The 16685-nt window shown below is 54.2% G+C and overlaps 1 protein-coding gene across 3 annotated transcripts; it reads right to left on the bottom strand.

Moving 5' to 3' along the window:
• Positions 1 to 3342: 3342 nt before the first annotated feature.
• On the bottom strand, positions 3343 to 16534 carry FAM76A (family with sequence similarity 76 member A; the record flags this gene model as incomplete). 3 transcript variants are annotated; one of them, XM_079545984.1, is made up of 9 exons in its annotated part: positions 3343 to 3429; positions 5764 to 5865; positions 6334 to 6469; positions 11226 to 11312; positions 11816 to 11973; positions 12784 to 12936; positions 13484 to 13538; positions 14338 to 14402; positions 16454 to 16534. In XM_079545984.1, 9 exons carry the CDS (start codon positions 16532 to 16534, stop codon positions 3343 to 3345), a joined length of 924 nt encoding a protein of 307 aa, XP_079402110.1. The 3 variants fall into 3 exon arrangements, with proteins under 3 accessions (XP_079402110.1, XP_079402111.1, XP_079402112.1); XM_079545985.1 differs by lacking the exon at positions 11226 to 11312; XM_079545986.1 differs by lacking the exons at positions 11226 to 11312; positions 12784 to 12936.
• Positions 16535 to 16685: the final 151 nt, after the last annotated feature.

The raw sequence follows: 16685 nt of genomic DNA, 5'->3' as shown, positions 1-16685 counted from the left end.
GATACGGCCGGCTTTGCGCTGCGCTCAGCAGAGATAAGTGAAGCCCTACTGGCACAGTTCTGCAGTGCTGCCTGCTATGGAAACAAGCCCAGATTGCTCTGCGAGCTGCCATCCTGCAAACCTGGGGAGAAAACCCCGAGGAAGTGGGCAAAGAGCCGTGGGAACAGCTGCAGCCTCCCCCAGAGAGAGGGGAAGAGAGCTGGTATCCAAGGCTGCCGTGCGCCTCGCTGCACCTACAGGGGCTGGGAGCGGGGCGGGGGCACTTCCAGGTGGGAATCACCTTCGGCTGCTGCATTTCTGCTGCTTCTGGACCCCGCTGAAGAGAAACGACGTGTTTTCCTCTCAGAACAGCCCCAGCTGTGGCTGAGAGGAGGGCGAGACCTCAGAACAGCACTTAGATGTAGAATCACAGGAAGGCCTGGGCTGAAAAGGCCCACATCTGGTTCCAACCCCCTGCTGTGTGCAGGCTGCCAACCAGCAGAGCTGCCCAGAGCCACCTGCACCCGGCCGTGAGTGCAGGGTGGGCATCCACAGCCTCGTGGTGCAGGAACACATGGGAACCTTAACAGAACCACAGAGCCTCTGCTCTGCTCTTGTGAGGCCCCATCTGGAATGCTGCGTCCAAGTGTGGAGCCCGCAGCACAAAAAAGACAGGGAGCTGTTGGAGAGGGTCCAGAGGAGGGCATTAGGATGAGCAGGGGGCTGCAGCAGCTCCCCTGTGAGGACAGGCTGGGGGAGCTGGGCTTGTTCAGCACGGAGAAAAGAAGCTGCAGGGTGACCTCATTGCAGCCTGCAGTACCTAAAGGGAGCCTACAGACAGGAGGGGAATCAACTCTTGGAAAGGATTGATACGTGTAGGACGAGGGGAAATGGTTTTAAGCTGAGGGGAGATTGAGGTGGGACATCAGGGGGAAATTCTTTGCTGTGAGAGTGGTGAGGTGCTGGAACAGCTGCCCAGAGAGGCTGTGATGCCCCGTCCTTGGAGGTGGTCAAGGCCAGGTTGGATGGGGCCCTGGGCAGCCTGGTTTAGCATTAAACGTGGAGGTCGGTGGCCCTGCATGTGGCAGGGGGTTGGAGCTTCATCATCCCTGAGGTCCCTTCCAACCCTGGCCATTCTGTGATGCTCTGATCCTCTCGGCTCCCTATGGAGCAGACGTCGTGTCTGCGCTCCGTCTCTGTTGGGGTGGCTGGGGAATAAAGCAGGGATGCGGGCTGGTAGCAGCAGGTCGGTCCTGGGAAGCGGGACGTAACCAAGTAACGCGGATCCTAGCAACAGCCCTGAGTGGGATTTAAAGATAGAAACAAAAGTAGGAGAGGAGCAAACAATGGAGAGCAGCATCTCCTTCCCAGGCACCCAAAGCCTGGAGACGCGGGGCTGAACGTCAGCCTGCAGGGGATGATGGAGCTGAGCTTCAAGGCAAAGAGAAAAGCAATGGACACGCAGCTCTGAGCATTTTGGAAAAGGCTTTAACATTTGTCAGAGTTTGGTACAAATCAAAGCATCCCTTTTTAAAATCTCCGTTATTACAAACATACAAAGGAAACGATGCTGTTACTACAAATCAGCCGCTACTCAACCTGTTTGGTGGTGGGTTTGGTTTTTTGTTTTTGTCACCATTAAAAAACAAAACAACAGAAAACCTCAATAGTGTCCGCAGGGCCTCCATCCCTCCCCCCTCCGTGGCTCTGTTTGGGGAGGGAAGCAGACAAAAAAGCAGAGCCCCCGTTTAAAAAGAATCCCACCCATGCACCTCATTGTCTAAAAACGTGTGAAGTATAAAATCAGCTGAGGATTTTCCAGCTGTTGCACTCTGGCAAAGCATAACAACCCTTTTTTTTTTTTTCTTTTTTTTTTTTTTTTTCTTCCCTTTCCCTCACATCAGAAACCTCTTAGAAAAGAAAAAGAGAACAAAACCCGAAAGATGCGGCAGTGTGTGATGCTGCAGCGCGTGCTCCTTCCATGCCGGAAGCCAACATCATCCAAAAGTGCCTTTAAGTCAAGTCAGCTTTAGTAACAACAAAAAAGCAGGAAAAACAAACCCCCCTCCCTAAACCCCCCCTATCACAAAGTTAAAAGCTGGATAAAAAGCCCAGCAGAGCGAGCAGCCCTGCCTCGGAGGGCAGCTTCTCCGTTTCACTACCGACCCTCGGCGCCGCTCCACACTACGCGCTCACCCCCCCCCCTCCGCCCCGAGCCCTGAGCCGCTTCTTCAGCACGGAGCAAACCGCCGCTTCCTCCCAGCGCCAGGCGCTTCTGTGCCCCCCCGAGGCGCCCGGGCAGCGCCCGCCCCCCCCAGGCTCAGCAGAAGGGGCTGCGGGCTCCGCTCGTCCCGTTGCTGAGAAGCGCGGGGAGCTTTCGTAGCCCTTTCATCCTGCTGGCTTTGGGTTGGCAGTGAGAAACGTCCCCGCGGAGCCCCGAGCAACGCCTGCTGGCTTGGGATGCTGCCTCTGTAAGCACTTTTCCTGGCCCCTGCATCTGGAAGGGGAGCGGAGGGGCAGGGCGAACTCAGTGCGGGGTCTGAGGGAGAGCAGGACGCGGCCAAGCCTCGAATCGTGCTGGTGTAAAGAGATGGAGAAAATGCTCCATCACACCGAGGCCCAGAGGCCACCAAGTGAGCGGGGCGCCGGGGGACGAAGTGGCTGTGGGGAGGTACTGCTCCCCTCTGGCTCATAACCCAAAAGCTATCGTCACCAAAACCAAAACCAAGCGGTGAAGTTTGTCAAGCTGACGTCGGAAAAATAAAAGAGGGGGGGGGGAGGGGGGAAAAAAAGAAAAAACACACAAACCCCCCCCCAACCCTCCCAGATAAATACACAGCCCCCATCTTGGAAGCCTTCTCAAAGGATGGACGAACCGTTCCCAGCAGTGGCGCAGCCTTCCAGAACAGCTGCTGGGCTGGCGATGCATCGGCTTCCTTTCCGAGAGGGAACAGTCCAGAGGAATGAAGCCCCCACCTCACAGCTCCCGTCTCATCTGCAGGACGACTGGCCATGGCTATTGCCTCACAGCAGCAGGTCTGAAACCAGCAAGCAGTCCGTAATGCAGCAGGTTCCTGTTTGCTAATACAAAGAGTTGGCAGTGGTAGCAGCTGCTCAGTCCTTCCAGTCAGCGGAGCTTCGGGGTGCTGGGACCTCTCCCACGGAGCGCCATGAGACAGAGCAGAGTTCAGAGACCAGACACACTCAAGCATGCTGTCGAAAGGCAACACAGCCCAGGCGTTTCCATCGAGTCCACAGCAGTGGGATAGTGACAGCACGGAGGTTTTGGCTTCCAGCGGTCGGGCAGGCCTCCTAGACTCCTTGGCTAATGCTGGGGAAAGCTCCCACACTGGGGGTTTGGTTTTAAGGGGAGGTTATTGCTCCCGACTTCTCAGGTTTTTTGCCCTTGGATAGGGCAGCTGCTTGCTTCAGGAGTTCTCTGTTCTTGGCCTGAAAACACAGTGAAAATGGGAATTTAATTGAAGGGATCGCCATCAGCTCTCGGGGTCCAGCGAGGCCTGGACAGAAGTGCTGGCAGGGGGGGAAGCAGCGAGGCGCTGCTGGGCGGCACCACAGCACAGAACCTCCCTGCTGCGCTCAGCAAGGGCTCTGCCCACCCCCCACCCCCCTCACATCCCCCCGCTGTAACTGAGACGTGGGCTGGACCTCGACAGCTTCCACAGAGCAATGTGCCAAATGCATGGAGCCAGCCAAGGACACGCGGCAAGGGCAGCAGGGCCGCCTTCCCTTCCTTCCTTCCCTTTCCATCAGGCACGGCGCTTTGGCAGCGCGAGAGGTGGTGCAGAAAAGCACCAGTGACTCAAGCTCCCATCTTGACTCTCGCTTCAAAGTCAAAGGCAAACGTCTCCTGTCTCTCACCCACATCAGAGGGTGAGGAAGAGCTCGCTCTGCTCTCCAGCTTCACTTCACCCTCAGATGCTGCCAATGTTCTACCAGGACTCGGCGCTGCGCTGGCCGCATCCCCACGAGAACCTCCTGAACACATCAGAGCACCGAAACACGACCCTGCCTCATTTGAAACAAAATAAAAATGATGGCAACTTACAAGCAAGACTCTTCAGCCTCTCTGACCAAACTCCTGAGCTCACCCCCCCTGCAGCCTATACAGTAATTTCAGCAGGATAAGGGGAGAACCCATGCAAAAACCAGGTATGGCCCTTCTGCACTGGTTTGCAGCGAATGGCTGGACGTGCAAACATCATTACAGCAATTAAACCCTCAGCTCTAGTGCTGCACGTGGTAAAGCAGCTTCTTTTGCCTCCTACATGGAAGGACACAGACCCCCTGCTTCCCCCCCCTCCCCTGTGAAAAATAAACCAGGAGCACATTCAGAAAGCGAATGATTCGAACACTTTGAGGCACCTACAGCACACCAAGATGATTCGAACTTTTATTTTGGAATCAGTGAGGAAAGTTTCCAGAGCCTCGGTCAATAGCAGCTGAAGTAGAACATTCAGACAGCAGGAAGGAGGAGGTCGGGGCACCAAGTAAAGACAGAACAGCACCAAGGGGACACGCACCCAGCAGAGCAGGGTGGCAAACCCACTTGTGGAGCTGATGCTTCCTCTTTCTGTTCAGAACTGAGCAAGTTTAAAGCTGCTGGCAGGTGTCTGACAGCTTTCATGACAGACAGACTCCTCCCGTACACACAGTGACCGGGCTGCCCTGTCTTGGGAAACCACTGCAAGGATGGAGGCCACCTCCCAGCTGGGGAGGCAATCAGAACATGGGGGTTTGTGCCAGGGGAAAAGGGTCTGCGCAGAACAGCAGGTCGTCCTTCACAGGCCGCCCAAAGATCTGGGATAGGAGCAGCTCTAGGCTGAAGCGGGCAGTGCAGGATCGCGGAAGCAGAACACAGACCCAAGGCTTTGGCTGCCATCAGCCCCTGAGGCACAACCCACCCCCTGCACACCATCAGACATCCCAGCGTTCACACAGGCTTCCACTGCTCCGCAGGGTGGCTGGGATGGACGCCTTTCTGACAAAAACTGCAGCCTCCAAAACCCGTCATCTTCTGCAATCATTAACTTGGGTGTGTGCTGACGGAGGAGGGGCGGCAGGAGCATAAGTCTGTTGTCTCATCCCCTCCCACCCCTCATTGCGAGGGCTTTAGATCACTGTAAACCCTAGGCTAATTAAAGGGGTGCAAAGTTCATTTCTAAGTCTGCCTTCTTCCCCATAACCAGCTCCCCTTTGACCCCGTCTCCTCAGTGCAGGGTATTCATGCTGATAGTCTGCCTAGCGTTTCCACGGCCGTGACAAGAATCCTGCTCTCCCTGTTCCCTCCAGCTCAGGGACTTCTTTATTTGGACTACAGATACAGCACTGAAGAAACCGCCAGTTGTTTCTCGATCTTTGTTCCCTTTGGTTACTGGGCCCATCAATCACACCGAGAGCTACGTGGTGTGAGGAGCTGACAAAGGTTCTACAGTCTGGAGGAACAGGTTTAAACCTGATTTTGGCAATAAGTCAAAGGAGTTTGACAGCTCCCATCTAGCCCGTGGGGGACACGACGCAGCGCTTCACAGTGCAGTGAGGCTGAGCCCAAGTAGAGCAAGAAGGATGGAATAGGGGGTGCAAGGCACTGCAGCCTGGTGCAGAGCTGGGGGACGGCTTGCCAGGCAGAGCAGAGGCTGGAGGACGGGGCTGAGGAGCACGAGCAGAGCTGTGCGTGCCAAGGTTCATGGCTTGTTCCCATAGGACTGTCCTCAGTCACTCCTGGGTGCAGCACAGCTCAGCAAATTAAAACAAAAATGCTGTCACCTGTAACTGCTCCATGACCTCCTTGTGAGTCTTCTCCATTTGGTTCATCTTTGCTCTCATCTGTGACTCCTGGTACTGCAAGTCAGCCTTCAGCTCCGTGATCTGCAGACACACCAACAAAGAGAGCATGAGAGGGAAGAAGGAGCTGCTCTCACCCCATGTGCCACAAAGTGCCTCTAGAGAAGTTGCCTGAGACCAGATGAGTTTGGAAACACACCAATGCAGGAGGGGGAGAGCAACAGGAGCAACACTGCATCACAGAGCTGCACAGAGCAGCAGGAGCACCCTGGGTGCTGCTCTCGCTCCGCACAGAGCTGTAGGTGCTCTCTGGGACTTGCCGCCCCATGGAGGTATGAGAGAGAATGGGTGGAAAATGACCCTTTCTGAAATGAGTTTCCCCCAGGTGGGTCCTGAAAGCCTCTTCAGCTTTGGAAAGGGGGCAGCCTGGAAGCAGCCAGAAAGCCTTCTGCTGACTACGATATGAAAAGCCAGACTTGGTTTGAGTGTGATGTGTGTGACGTGCCAGCTGTCAGCATGCTGGGCGTGGGGGAAGCAAGCCAAGGGCTGTACCTTCTTCTCCTTCTCCAAAATCATCTGATCTTTCTGGTGCAGCATCTTCTTCAAGGTGGCCACCTCCTCCTTCAGCTGGGCAATGATAACGAAGTGGTCGGTGCCAGGAGAGTCCAGGGCGAGGTCCGGGGAAAAACTGCAGCAGAGAACAGGGAATGGCTCTCATCACAACCCCTTCTGGGCACCGAGGTGGAGGAATCCCCACACAGATGGCACCCAAAGAAGAAAGGGAGCTGCTCCAGGACACGCACTGCGCCCTGCAAGGTCTGGAGCGTTACCTGCACCCCTGCCCTGAACGCCACAGGGAATGTGGGGAGCACACACAAAGCTGGGCAGCAGTGTGATAAACTGAGTTGTATTCGTGCCCAATCAGCGGGGACACAGGGCTGTACGGGTGCACATCAGTTGGCATCTGCAGCAATCAAATGGCAGTGATCTATTTTCAAACCAAAGAGCTGAGGACAGCAATCAGAGAGCTCATGACACTTTACGTAACCACTCAGGAACTCTCTTTGCTCGCAGGCAGTCCTTGGATGTCCAGCAAAACTTTTCACTCAATGTAAACAAACACATTGGCAAGGAGGGAACAAGAAAGAGAAACAAACAACCTCCAAGTTAAACAAACAAAGCCAAAACAGACACCTAGATGAAAGTCAGCGCTGTCCTCAGAGGGGAAAAGGGGAAGAAGACACACTGGACTTTTGTATTTTGATTCCTCCGTGATACAGAATGTAGGGAGAAGCTTTGTTACCACTGCAGAGCAGCAAGGACTCTCGCCAGGAAGACAGAAATAGCTGAGGACCTGCTCAAAAAACAGCCTAGGCTAAACTTAAGCAACAGCTGAAAAGCCATCTGGATGTAAATCACCCTGCAAAGGTAATCCACACATCTCCCTGTCAGACACCCAGCAATCAGGGCAGCCATCCACAGCGCCGCACTACAGCTGCATTTCAGAACAGGAGATATGATAAGCTGCAGCCACAGGCCCAGAGAGCTCACCTGATCTTTGGCTGCCTTTTGTTCCCCACTGCTGTAAGGGTAAGCTGGATTTTTATCTCGTGGTGCTAAAAGGGCAGCACGCTCCCAGCCCCACACGCTCCAAATTGCTGCGTATAAAAATGTACCAGCAATAAAAGCGACAACAAAGTTCCACCTCGAAGGTGACCTAAGGTCTGCCCACTATCAGGCAGCTGCAAACAGCCCCGGATACCTGAACACCTGAACGCTGACATTTTCTGCACACCTCCAGAGCAGATCAACAGCCAGAGTCCTGAAGCTCCTGCTCAGCACCAACACTGGGAGCTGCAGCGCCTGCAGGGGGGCACTGCGGGTCTGAAGGCAAACGCAGCTCCCCCAGCGCTGCCTCTCCAGGCTCCCAACCCCCAGCTGCACAGCAGGATGGAGCACTGGCTACTTGCACAGAGGCTGAATCCGTTTTCCAATCAAAAGCACAGCCTAGGCTGATTGGATTGGAAAGCAAGAATGTAGCAGAGAATCTCTGCGCAGGGGGTTTACAGAGGGGAACCGAGCACGGGCAGCAGCTTCACCCACCTGAAAGCCACGGGTCAGCCCTGCAGCACTGAGAGGAAGCTTGGCAAAGGGAAAGCCAGAGCTGGGGGGAGCTGTCTGCAGGGGACAGCTTGCTTTGCACAGCTGCAGCATGCTGCCAGCAGTGTGCTCCGTGAGGATGCTGCAGGTCTCTGGCTTTGTCACACTGCAGCTCCTGAATGCAGGTGTCCCTTCATGCAGGCTGCACCTCTGTTCTGAAAACACACCTGAGTGCAGCTCCCTGAAAGCAGAGCTCTGCGGCATGATGTGGGTGCTGCAGTGCCTTTCTAACAGCTTTCACATCCTTCTCAGTGCAAAGGGAGAAGAAAAAGGAGGGGAAGGAAAAAAAACGAAACGAAAAAAGCAGCCTGCACAGAGGCTGCCCTCAACTCATCCTCACTGAATTCTTCTGGCCCCAAACAAACTCTGGCTTGCACCAATCCCTTGCCCAGGCAAGCCTCCCTGCTGCCATGGCCCGGGGTGATGCAGAGAGCTGGGAGATGCTCACGTTTCCCTGAGCAGCTCAGGCAGGAACAGTTTGTTCCGGGCAGCTTCTATTGCAGGAGCCACGGAGTGAGAGTGGCCCTGCCACCCAGTGGAGAGAAGGGACAGGAAGGCCACCAGCCTCCTGCAGAGCAGGAGGAAGAATGCCAGAAGCACCTCTCTCCCCTCTTTTAGCTCTCAGATTAAAAATTAAATCAACTAACAGAGCCCAAGCACATTCTCTCTATAGCTAAACTCCATCACCGGGGTTGCAGCCCTTTGGGAGAGGCCAGAGGGATGGCTGTGTGCCCTCCACGTGTGAGCAGCCTAAAATTCACACCTCTAATTAAAGCAAATTGATGAGCTCCCATTGCTTTCGTTGGAGACGGAGTTAAAAATGGAGCCCTTCCAACGGCACCTGCCTCTTTCCATTGAGTGGAACAGAATGCAAACTGGCTGCCTCACACTCAACACCTGTTAAATGAATGAAATTAGGCAAAATAAATGCCAAGCTTAAAGGTTCTGCTATTCAAGGGGCACAATGCAAGCTGACCGAAGCAGCATCCAAACATCACCTGTGACAAAAATACTCTCAGCTCTCAAAAGTCCATTCAGGATCCAGCACGAGGGGCTGAGATGATTGTGCAGCAAGGTCTGCAAGGCAGGATCTGCTGGGAGCTGCAGCCAGAGCTGCTGCTGGGGAAACATTGCTGTGCGTGAGGCAGGGCTCCTCTCAGAGCCCACCCAGAATCACACAAAGCTGCTCGTTAAACGACTGCTGCAAAAAGCTCAGCCCCCTGAACGCAGGCACTGAGAGCATCCTCTGCTCAGCAACATGAGAACACAGCTCAGAGGCAGTTCAGCAGGACACAGAACAGAAATTCCCATTGCATCCATGAAGGAGCAACAATGTGGGGTAAGCTGGACCTTGCTGAGGGCATCACCATAGGAAAGAGCCCAGGCGTGCCCACATTTTGCCTGGCTGAAGGCTGCCCAAGTTTGGCTGGGGCCAGAAGCTGAGACTGGAAGAAAGGTGCAGCAGGGAGAGGTGCTGTTAACACAGCCAGCTCCAAGCTCCACACCCAGCCTGCAGCTCCAGGAGGGCTGAGGGGTGGAAACCCTCACAGAAAATGGTGCAGGGATGGGGGCTGCCGGGGGCTTCGTCCTCTGCAGCTGCACAAATGCACTGAAGCACCATTATTATTCCTCTCAAGAAATCCAGCCACGGGTCTATTTCAGGCAGCTGCAGCATTTTCCACAGCACGTTGCTGGAGCTCTTTAGGAGCTGCTAAAATTACACACAGTTTGTTACTGGGATTCATCAAAAAAAGTTTGTGGCAAGGAGAGCAGCCACGCTGACAGCATCTGACACAAGCAAATAGAAATAAAGGCATTTGATTCTTCTAATGCACGCTCCTGACTGCACACAAATGACTGAGCAACTGATGACAGAGCACAGGACTTGGATGTTTTCAAGCCAGAGGTGGATTTGTCTCACCCCAGGCTTTAGCAAGCAGGTGAAATCACCTGGTCCTGTCCCACAGCCCGGACTGCAGCCTCAGGAGGGAGCAGGGGGCCAACAGGGCTCCAGAGGGAAAGCAGTCCTGATGGCCACACCTTGCTGCACAGATCTGGCTCCAGTCTCTCCTCCAGCTCCACCACATTAAAAGCAGTCAGCTGAATTCTCTGAGCACCTCAACTGGAGCTCCTAAGCCACAGTGAAGTCTGATTTTTTTCCAACTTTGAACTGAAAATTCTGTGCAGGTGATGAACGGTCTCACAGGCCGCTCTGTGGGAACCCCTGCCTTATAAAACTCTTCAATTTCACATAACAGCAATCTGTACATTAACAAACATCGACTGGACATCAGCAGTGTCTCCAGGAGAGATGTGATGTGTGACTGTGAAGAAAAGACCTCCAGGTACCAGCGGTTTAACAGACCCCTGGGCACTGAGAAGCCTGCACCACGCTCCCATCTCACTGCTGTTTGGAAGCAGATCCATCGAGAGGGAAAGGTTCCACGGGAGACAGTTCCCAGGGAGGGAGGGCAAAAGAGGGGGAGAAAACAACAGGTGATCTCACTTCAGGATGTCAGTGCCTTGAGAAACAGGACAATGGTGGGCACCGAGACTCTGTTGGGAAGCAGCCCACTGCGCCAACGTGGACGGGGCACTCTGGATAGGGGGGCAAAGCGTCTCGGGAGAGGAAGGAACGCTGAGAATCAGAGAGGAAAGGGAGGAATGAAAATATGCATGTACAAGAGCATAAAAAAAAAAATAAAATCCACCTCAATTTCCTGTTTTTGCTAGAGCTTCCCGTTCTGCTGCACGTGCAGCCAGCAAAGACAGCATCAACTGTGACAGCAGAATGGGACTGGCTGCTTTCGAGCAAAGCCTGATTGCTTGTCCCACCCCCAGAAGGCAGGAGGGGAAGTCGGAGGTGGGCTCTGCTCCTCTCCTCTGAGGCCATCTCCTGTAGGTTGGTCTGAGAGCCCAGAAAGCACAAAAACCACACAGCTCCCTGCTCAGTGCAGCCAACAGCCAGCCTTCCCCTGCAGCTGCACAGGGAGGATGCAGTCGATCGGGTTGCAGTTTTTGTAACTGCTGGGGAGCTCAGCCAACAAGCAGCTTCTGTTCTAACAGGTACAGGCACCAGGGGTTATTTTCCTTTCCAAAGCTAAGCGCTCTCTAACGCTGGCCTGTCGGATTCTGGAAGCTGCTAAAGCAGCCCCTCGAGGTCCCAGAGCCCAAGATCCCTGCTCTAAGCATCAAGTTTCCCACTGTTCACACAGAACTCTTGTATAAAACTTAACAAGCAAGACCACCCACCCACCCCTAATTTCCCCAGACAGCAGGCTCACCTGTCACCATTGGCAGATATGGCATCAAACTTGGCTTTCTTCTTTGGGATTTCGTTCTGAATAGAAGAGGTGGATAAGGTTTTCTGGCTGGAAAAACAAGGAAATTGTATGTCAAAGCCTGAATGACTTCAAGTCAGAGACAGAGGAGCAAATACAAATTCCCACCCACTTCCAGCCTATTAAAACGAGGTTTCTTCGTGCAAGAAAGAACAATAAAAAATTCGCTCCTCAAAGAGCAGCTGGAGACTGAAACTGACCAGAAAGCAACGTGTCAGCCCAATCAGCAGCAGTGAGGAACTCGTGCTTCAAATCCGTATTTCAATCATCAGATTTTACAGACCCAACTCAGCTTTAACTGCAGACAAATCCAGGAAGCCGAATCACTACGAACTGCCCCAAGTCTGATCACAAGATCACAAGTCTGCAGCACGACAAGCGGCCGCGAAGCAGCGAGGCTGGCTGAGCTGCCTACAGCCGACAAGAGCAGTGCTTGCTGCTCCACGTTCCTGGCAGCTGAGTGCAGCAGCCTGGCTTCTCTTTGCTCACCCCTCTGCTCAGCCCTGCACGACAGAGCGGCCTGTGCAGGCTACCTGTTGTAATGGCTGCCGCTGCTCAGCCTGCTGTACTGCTCCTTCTCTTGCAGGCTGGCTCGGGAGGAGCTGCTCAGGTGCTTGCACTGCTCTTTGGTCTTCTGTAGGACCCGTTTGTAGGACAGCGTGCATAACCAGCAGAGCAGCTTTCCATCCACCTGGAGGGCATGAAAGAGAGACATTTTTGTCTTGCTTCCTGCCCACAAACAAAGCAGAGAAGACAAGAAGCACCTTCAGGCTTTAAGACGACATACAAACGAGCAGCAATTCAAAAAGGATCCCTTGAGTGCTTAGAAAACCACTTGGCATGGCTGGTGCAAGGCACTCATTAACAGCAGCTAACTCATCCTAACTCCAGTCTCTTTCCAGCTCTGCTTACAGACTCTTTTAACACCCAGGACATCATCGGGACAGGCCGATTCCACTGGGGTTCCTGTCAAAGGAAAGCCAAGGACTGGCAGATGACAGGGCAGTCGCTGGAGAGCACAAGAGCCACAGTTTCTACTGGAGGAGGATCAGCAGGAGGACAGGATTCCAAACAGACAATAGATCTTTATAGCCTGCAGAAAGCAGGTTTTAGAAATACACAAGTAAGAAGCTCTGATGTTATTTAAATAAAGGATGCGTGGGAGCTAAGGGACAGCTGTGCAGGAACACGTTTCCAGCACCTCAGGCTGCAGCACCAGTACTGCTCCCATCCCTTCCCCTGCAGGCACCTCAGAGGCCCCACCTCCTTCGCTCCCTCACCTGCCCTCATGCCAAATTCAAGAGATCTTTCTCAGAAGATCTGGCAAAGGAGCAAAGGGCACAAAGGCTAAACAGCTCCAAAATACGGCTCCCACAGCAAAATGCAACTGCAAAAACTATTTTACAGTCAAGAGGCATCCCCTAAAGAAACACTCGAGATCTGTGAGAGGAAGGTAGAACCACTGCGATCAGCCCCTCTGCCTTTTCACAGAGATACTGACCTTCTTTCTGTCATCCTTCCTGTCGAAGGCACACTGCTGCTTGCACTGCTCACAGGAGTGGGGAGGTCCATACTTCTTCTCTGAGTTTGTGCAGCGCTGACACTTGTTGCCAATGAACGCTGCGATGATGTTGCAGTACTGGCAAGGTTTTGGCTTAAAGGAACAAGAGAGGTGAAGATGGCAGTGCCTCCTGATGACATTAGAGCATTGCTTTTTCCCCTTCCCCCCAGCACTCCTAAGCATCTATCTCCCTATACCAAGCTCACTGTAACACTGATCCAGGAGATGTGACTACGTTTGGATCCCTGGTCTCCAGCCAAGTTTATTTAGGCACAAAAGCCTTGATCAAGTGTTAGGAAATCTTCAGGAATATTTATCACCAAAACAGAAACAATCCAAATCTCTGCTTCGGATTTCACACAAGCAGGAAAACGGATTTATCACTGCTTCCAGTAAGCAACCTCAGTTTGTACGACCGCGTTGTTGTTTCAATTCGATACAGAACGGCTCATTTCCTGACCTAAGATGATGTGGAGCTGCTCTTTTTCATACCAAAAGAAAAGGGAAAAGAGACCTGCCTATTACTGATCAACCATGCTATTACAACCGAGCCAGCCCATAAACTGCTTTGGGACTCAGCAGGATAAAGGCAAGAAAGATGAAAGGAGAAAGAGGCTGAGAACGAGCCCCACTCACTTACTGTGCCATAGAGCTTCACGTTCTGAGCACACTTCTTGCATATTGTGTTGGTTTTGCTGTGAAGAAGGACAGACCGTGTCATTAACGCCTCCCCAGAGAAAACTACACCTCTGTGGTCAGGATCCCAGGCTCCCCCAGGCTCTGTCTCTAGTGGCAAGACTGCATTCATCTTCACTACGGACCCTGACACCAAAGTGCATTTCCTCTTCCCATCTGGTTGAGGATACTTGGCCAAAAGCAGTTTTACTAGGAGGTATCTTTTAATTAAGGCATCCCCAAAAGACGCCAGTTTTTTCGTCCTGCCAAATGCGGGCGTCTGATCACTGGCTAATTGGCAGCAGGCATGATTCAGCACAGTGACAGCCTCACTTCTGGAGGAGGTCTGTGCTCGATTACAGGGTTAAGGCAGGTCAGGCACAGAGGTATATTTGTCCAACAAACACAGGAAAGAACACCCCACGCTGTGTCTGCACAAGTTATGCTCGTCAGCTCCCGGGTTCACCTCTCCTCCCTCTGTAATCCACACAGCTCACAGAAGGAAGAACCGCAGCTACAGGAAGCGTATCAAACGATTTTTAGACACCATGATCAGGTAGCAGAAAACTCATGGGAAGATCCCCCCTGGATCCTTTACTGGAAGATGCTGGCGAGTGCTGACCAAACCAAAGAACAAGCGATAGGTGCAAATGCAAGCACACTGCACAGGCACACTGGCTCGCCCAGCAGACGTTTAAGGCCAAAGGTCTCCCACAACAACAACCAGGCTCAGCCATCAAAGGTGTGGGAACATTACGGTTCGCCAGGTGCATCCGTCCTAGGGAAAACATCAGCCGGCTCAGCATGCCGGTCATTTACCTCTCCTGCTGGAATTCAGTCCTGCAGTAGGTGCATTTAACGATGGGATGTGCGATCCGGCACTCCTGCAACAACACAGCATGCTGTGAGGCGCGCTGCTTCTCCCACACGTCATTTCCCCACAGCCCAGCTCCCCCGCTGACCTGCACTCCCACCACACGCACCCACACCCATCAAACTCCACACGTTTCCTCCCTGTAGTCACGGCTGCTCTTAGAAGGGCTGAGAGCAGAGGAAGGCTGACAGGAAAGCCGTGTGTCACTGGTGACCCAGAAGTAAACCGTGATTTGTAACAAGGGCCATTTGTGCCCAACGCCCACAGACGAGGCTCACTGCTGGCCTCACCTCCGGTGCAGAACACGCAGTCCTATCACAGTTATTCACCTCCCTGCTCTCCAAAGCTTCCTGTGCCCAGAGTGTCTCCAGCTCAGCTCTCTTCTCTCCCCAGCACACTCACGAGGTTTCCCTCCACCTGCCTGAATTGCCCCATCCCCATCACCCACCCCACGGTGCTCCATTCCATGTTCTCCCCCTTCTCTGTCTCACCCCTGTTCTCATTCTTCCCCACTCAGGTTGCCTCCCAAGATTTATCTCCCCCCTTCAAGATACCATAAAAGCTGCCCCTAAATGTCCCCAGACTCCTTGGGCCGCCCCATGCCTCTGGTCTTGCTATGAGCCACCCTCTCAAGCAGCCCTTCTGATGTCCCCAGGCCTTCTGACTCAAGTGTCCACTCAGTACCCTCAGATGCCACAAGGAGCCTCCAGTGACCCACAGCTCCCAGCCCCCCACAGCCCCCCAAATAAGCCCCAAACATCCTCCCAACAGCTTTGTGACTCCCTCCCAAATGCCCCCACACCCCTAAACAGCCTTCGGTGCTTTCCAGTTTCCCCAAGGAACAGCCCCTCATAATCTCCCAACGCCACACCCCCAAGTCCCCAGGCTCCCCCAACTGCCCCCTCACCCCTATCTTTCCCCAAATGCCCCCATGACCCGACCCCAACAGCCACTTCCATTCACCCCAAGCCCCCCCACTACACTTCTCCTTGATGAGTCCCAAAATGCCCCCAATCCAAGATTTCAGCCACCCTAGAAGCCCCCAAAGGCCTCCTCCCAAGCAGCCCTCTAAGTGTTCCCAAATCCCCTCCCAGCTGCCCTCATTCAAACACAACATCCCCTGCTGCCCCACCCCCGCTCACTTTCCCTCAAGACCCCCAACTTACCTCAAGAACCTCCCCCCAAAGGCCTCCCACCTGAACACCAAGACCCACTCCCACTTTCCCTCAGGATCCCCCCCTTACCTCTGCACTCCTCATTTTTCTTCAGAGGCACCTCCGTTACCCCCAAGACCCCCCAGTTTTCCTCAACACCTCCTCTCTGCTTCAGTACCCTCCCACTTCACCTCAGGATGCCCCACTTCCCCTCAGAACCCTTCCAATTCTACACCTGAACCACCCCCACTTTACCTCAGATCTCTCCACCCCAATTTACCTCAGGAACCCCTCTTCAACTCAGGGACCCCCCTCCTCTCTCTCAGAGGTGCCTCTCTATCCTCAGGACCCCATAATTCACCTCAGGACCCCCAGTTCACCTAAGGACCCCCCCCCCCTCACCTTCACCTCAGGACTCCCAATTCATCTCAAGGCCCCACCTCCCCCTCAGGTCAGGACCCCCCATCTTATCTCAGGACCCCCTAATTCACCTCAGGACCCCCAACTCCCACCTCAGGACCACCCCCAGTTCGCCTCAGGCCCCCCCACCCTCACCTCAGGACCCTCAGTTCACCTCAGGACCCCCAGTTCACCTCAGGACATCTCCATTTCCTTCTCAGCGCCCCCTCTACCAAAAAATCACGCCCACTTTACCTCAGGACCCCCCTTTTCCTTCAGTACCCCCCGACTTCACCTCAGAAGCCTCCCCACATCCTTACCTCACAGCCTTTACACCTAACCTCCCCCTCCCCCCACCTCAGTCCTCCCACCCCCATTTTACCTCAGGATCCCCTTTTACCTTCCCCCCTCCCCCCCCAAACACGCCTTTCCCTCAGAGGCCCCCCAGCCTTTAACTCCGTGACCCTCAGCCCCAGCCGCTCCCCCCGCTGCCGGCCGTCCCCCGGACCTTGCAGAGCTGCTGGCCCTGGCTGAGCGCCTCGAAGGGGAAGCGCTGGTGGCACTTGGTGCAGGCGTACAGCGCCGCCATCCCGCCGCCGCGCTGACAGGCGCAGCCCAAACCGCCGCGGCCTCCCGCCCTCTGGCTCCACCCCCCCGCCGACCGTTCCGCTTCTCTCATTGGCTGCTTTCCGCATCGCTCACGGCGATCCGGTTTTTCATTGGTTCGCGCAGACGTCGTT

Source organism: Tetrao urogallus, assembly GCF_951394365.1.
Source record: "Tetrao urogallus genome assembly, chromosome: 23".
NCBI classification, from domain to species: Eukaryota; Metazoa; Chordata; class Aves; order Galliformes; family Phasianidae; genus Tetrao; species Tetrao urogallus.
Note: the sequence above shows the minus strand (reverse complement) of the source record. Positions and strands in the feature narration are given on the sequence as shown.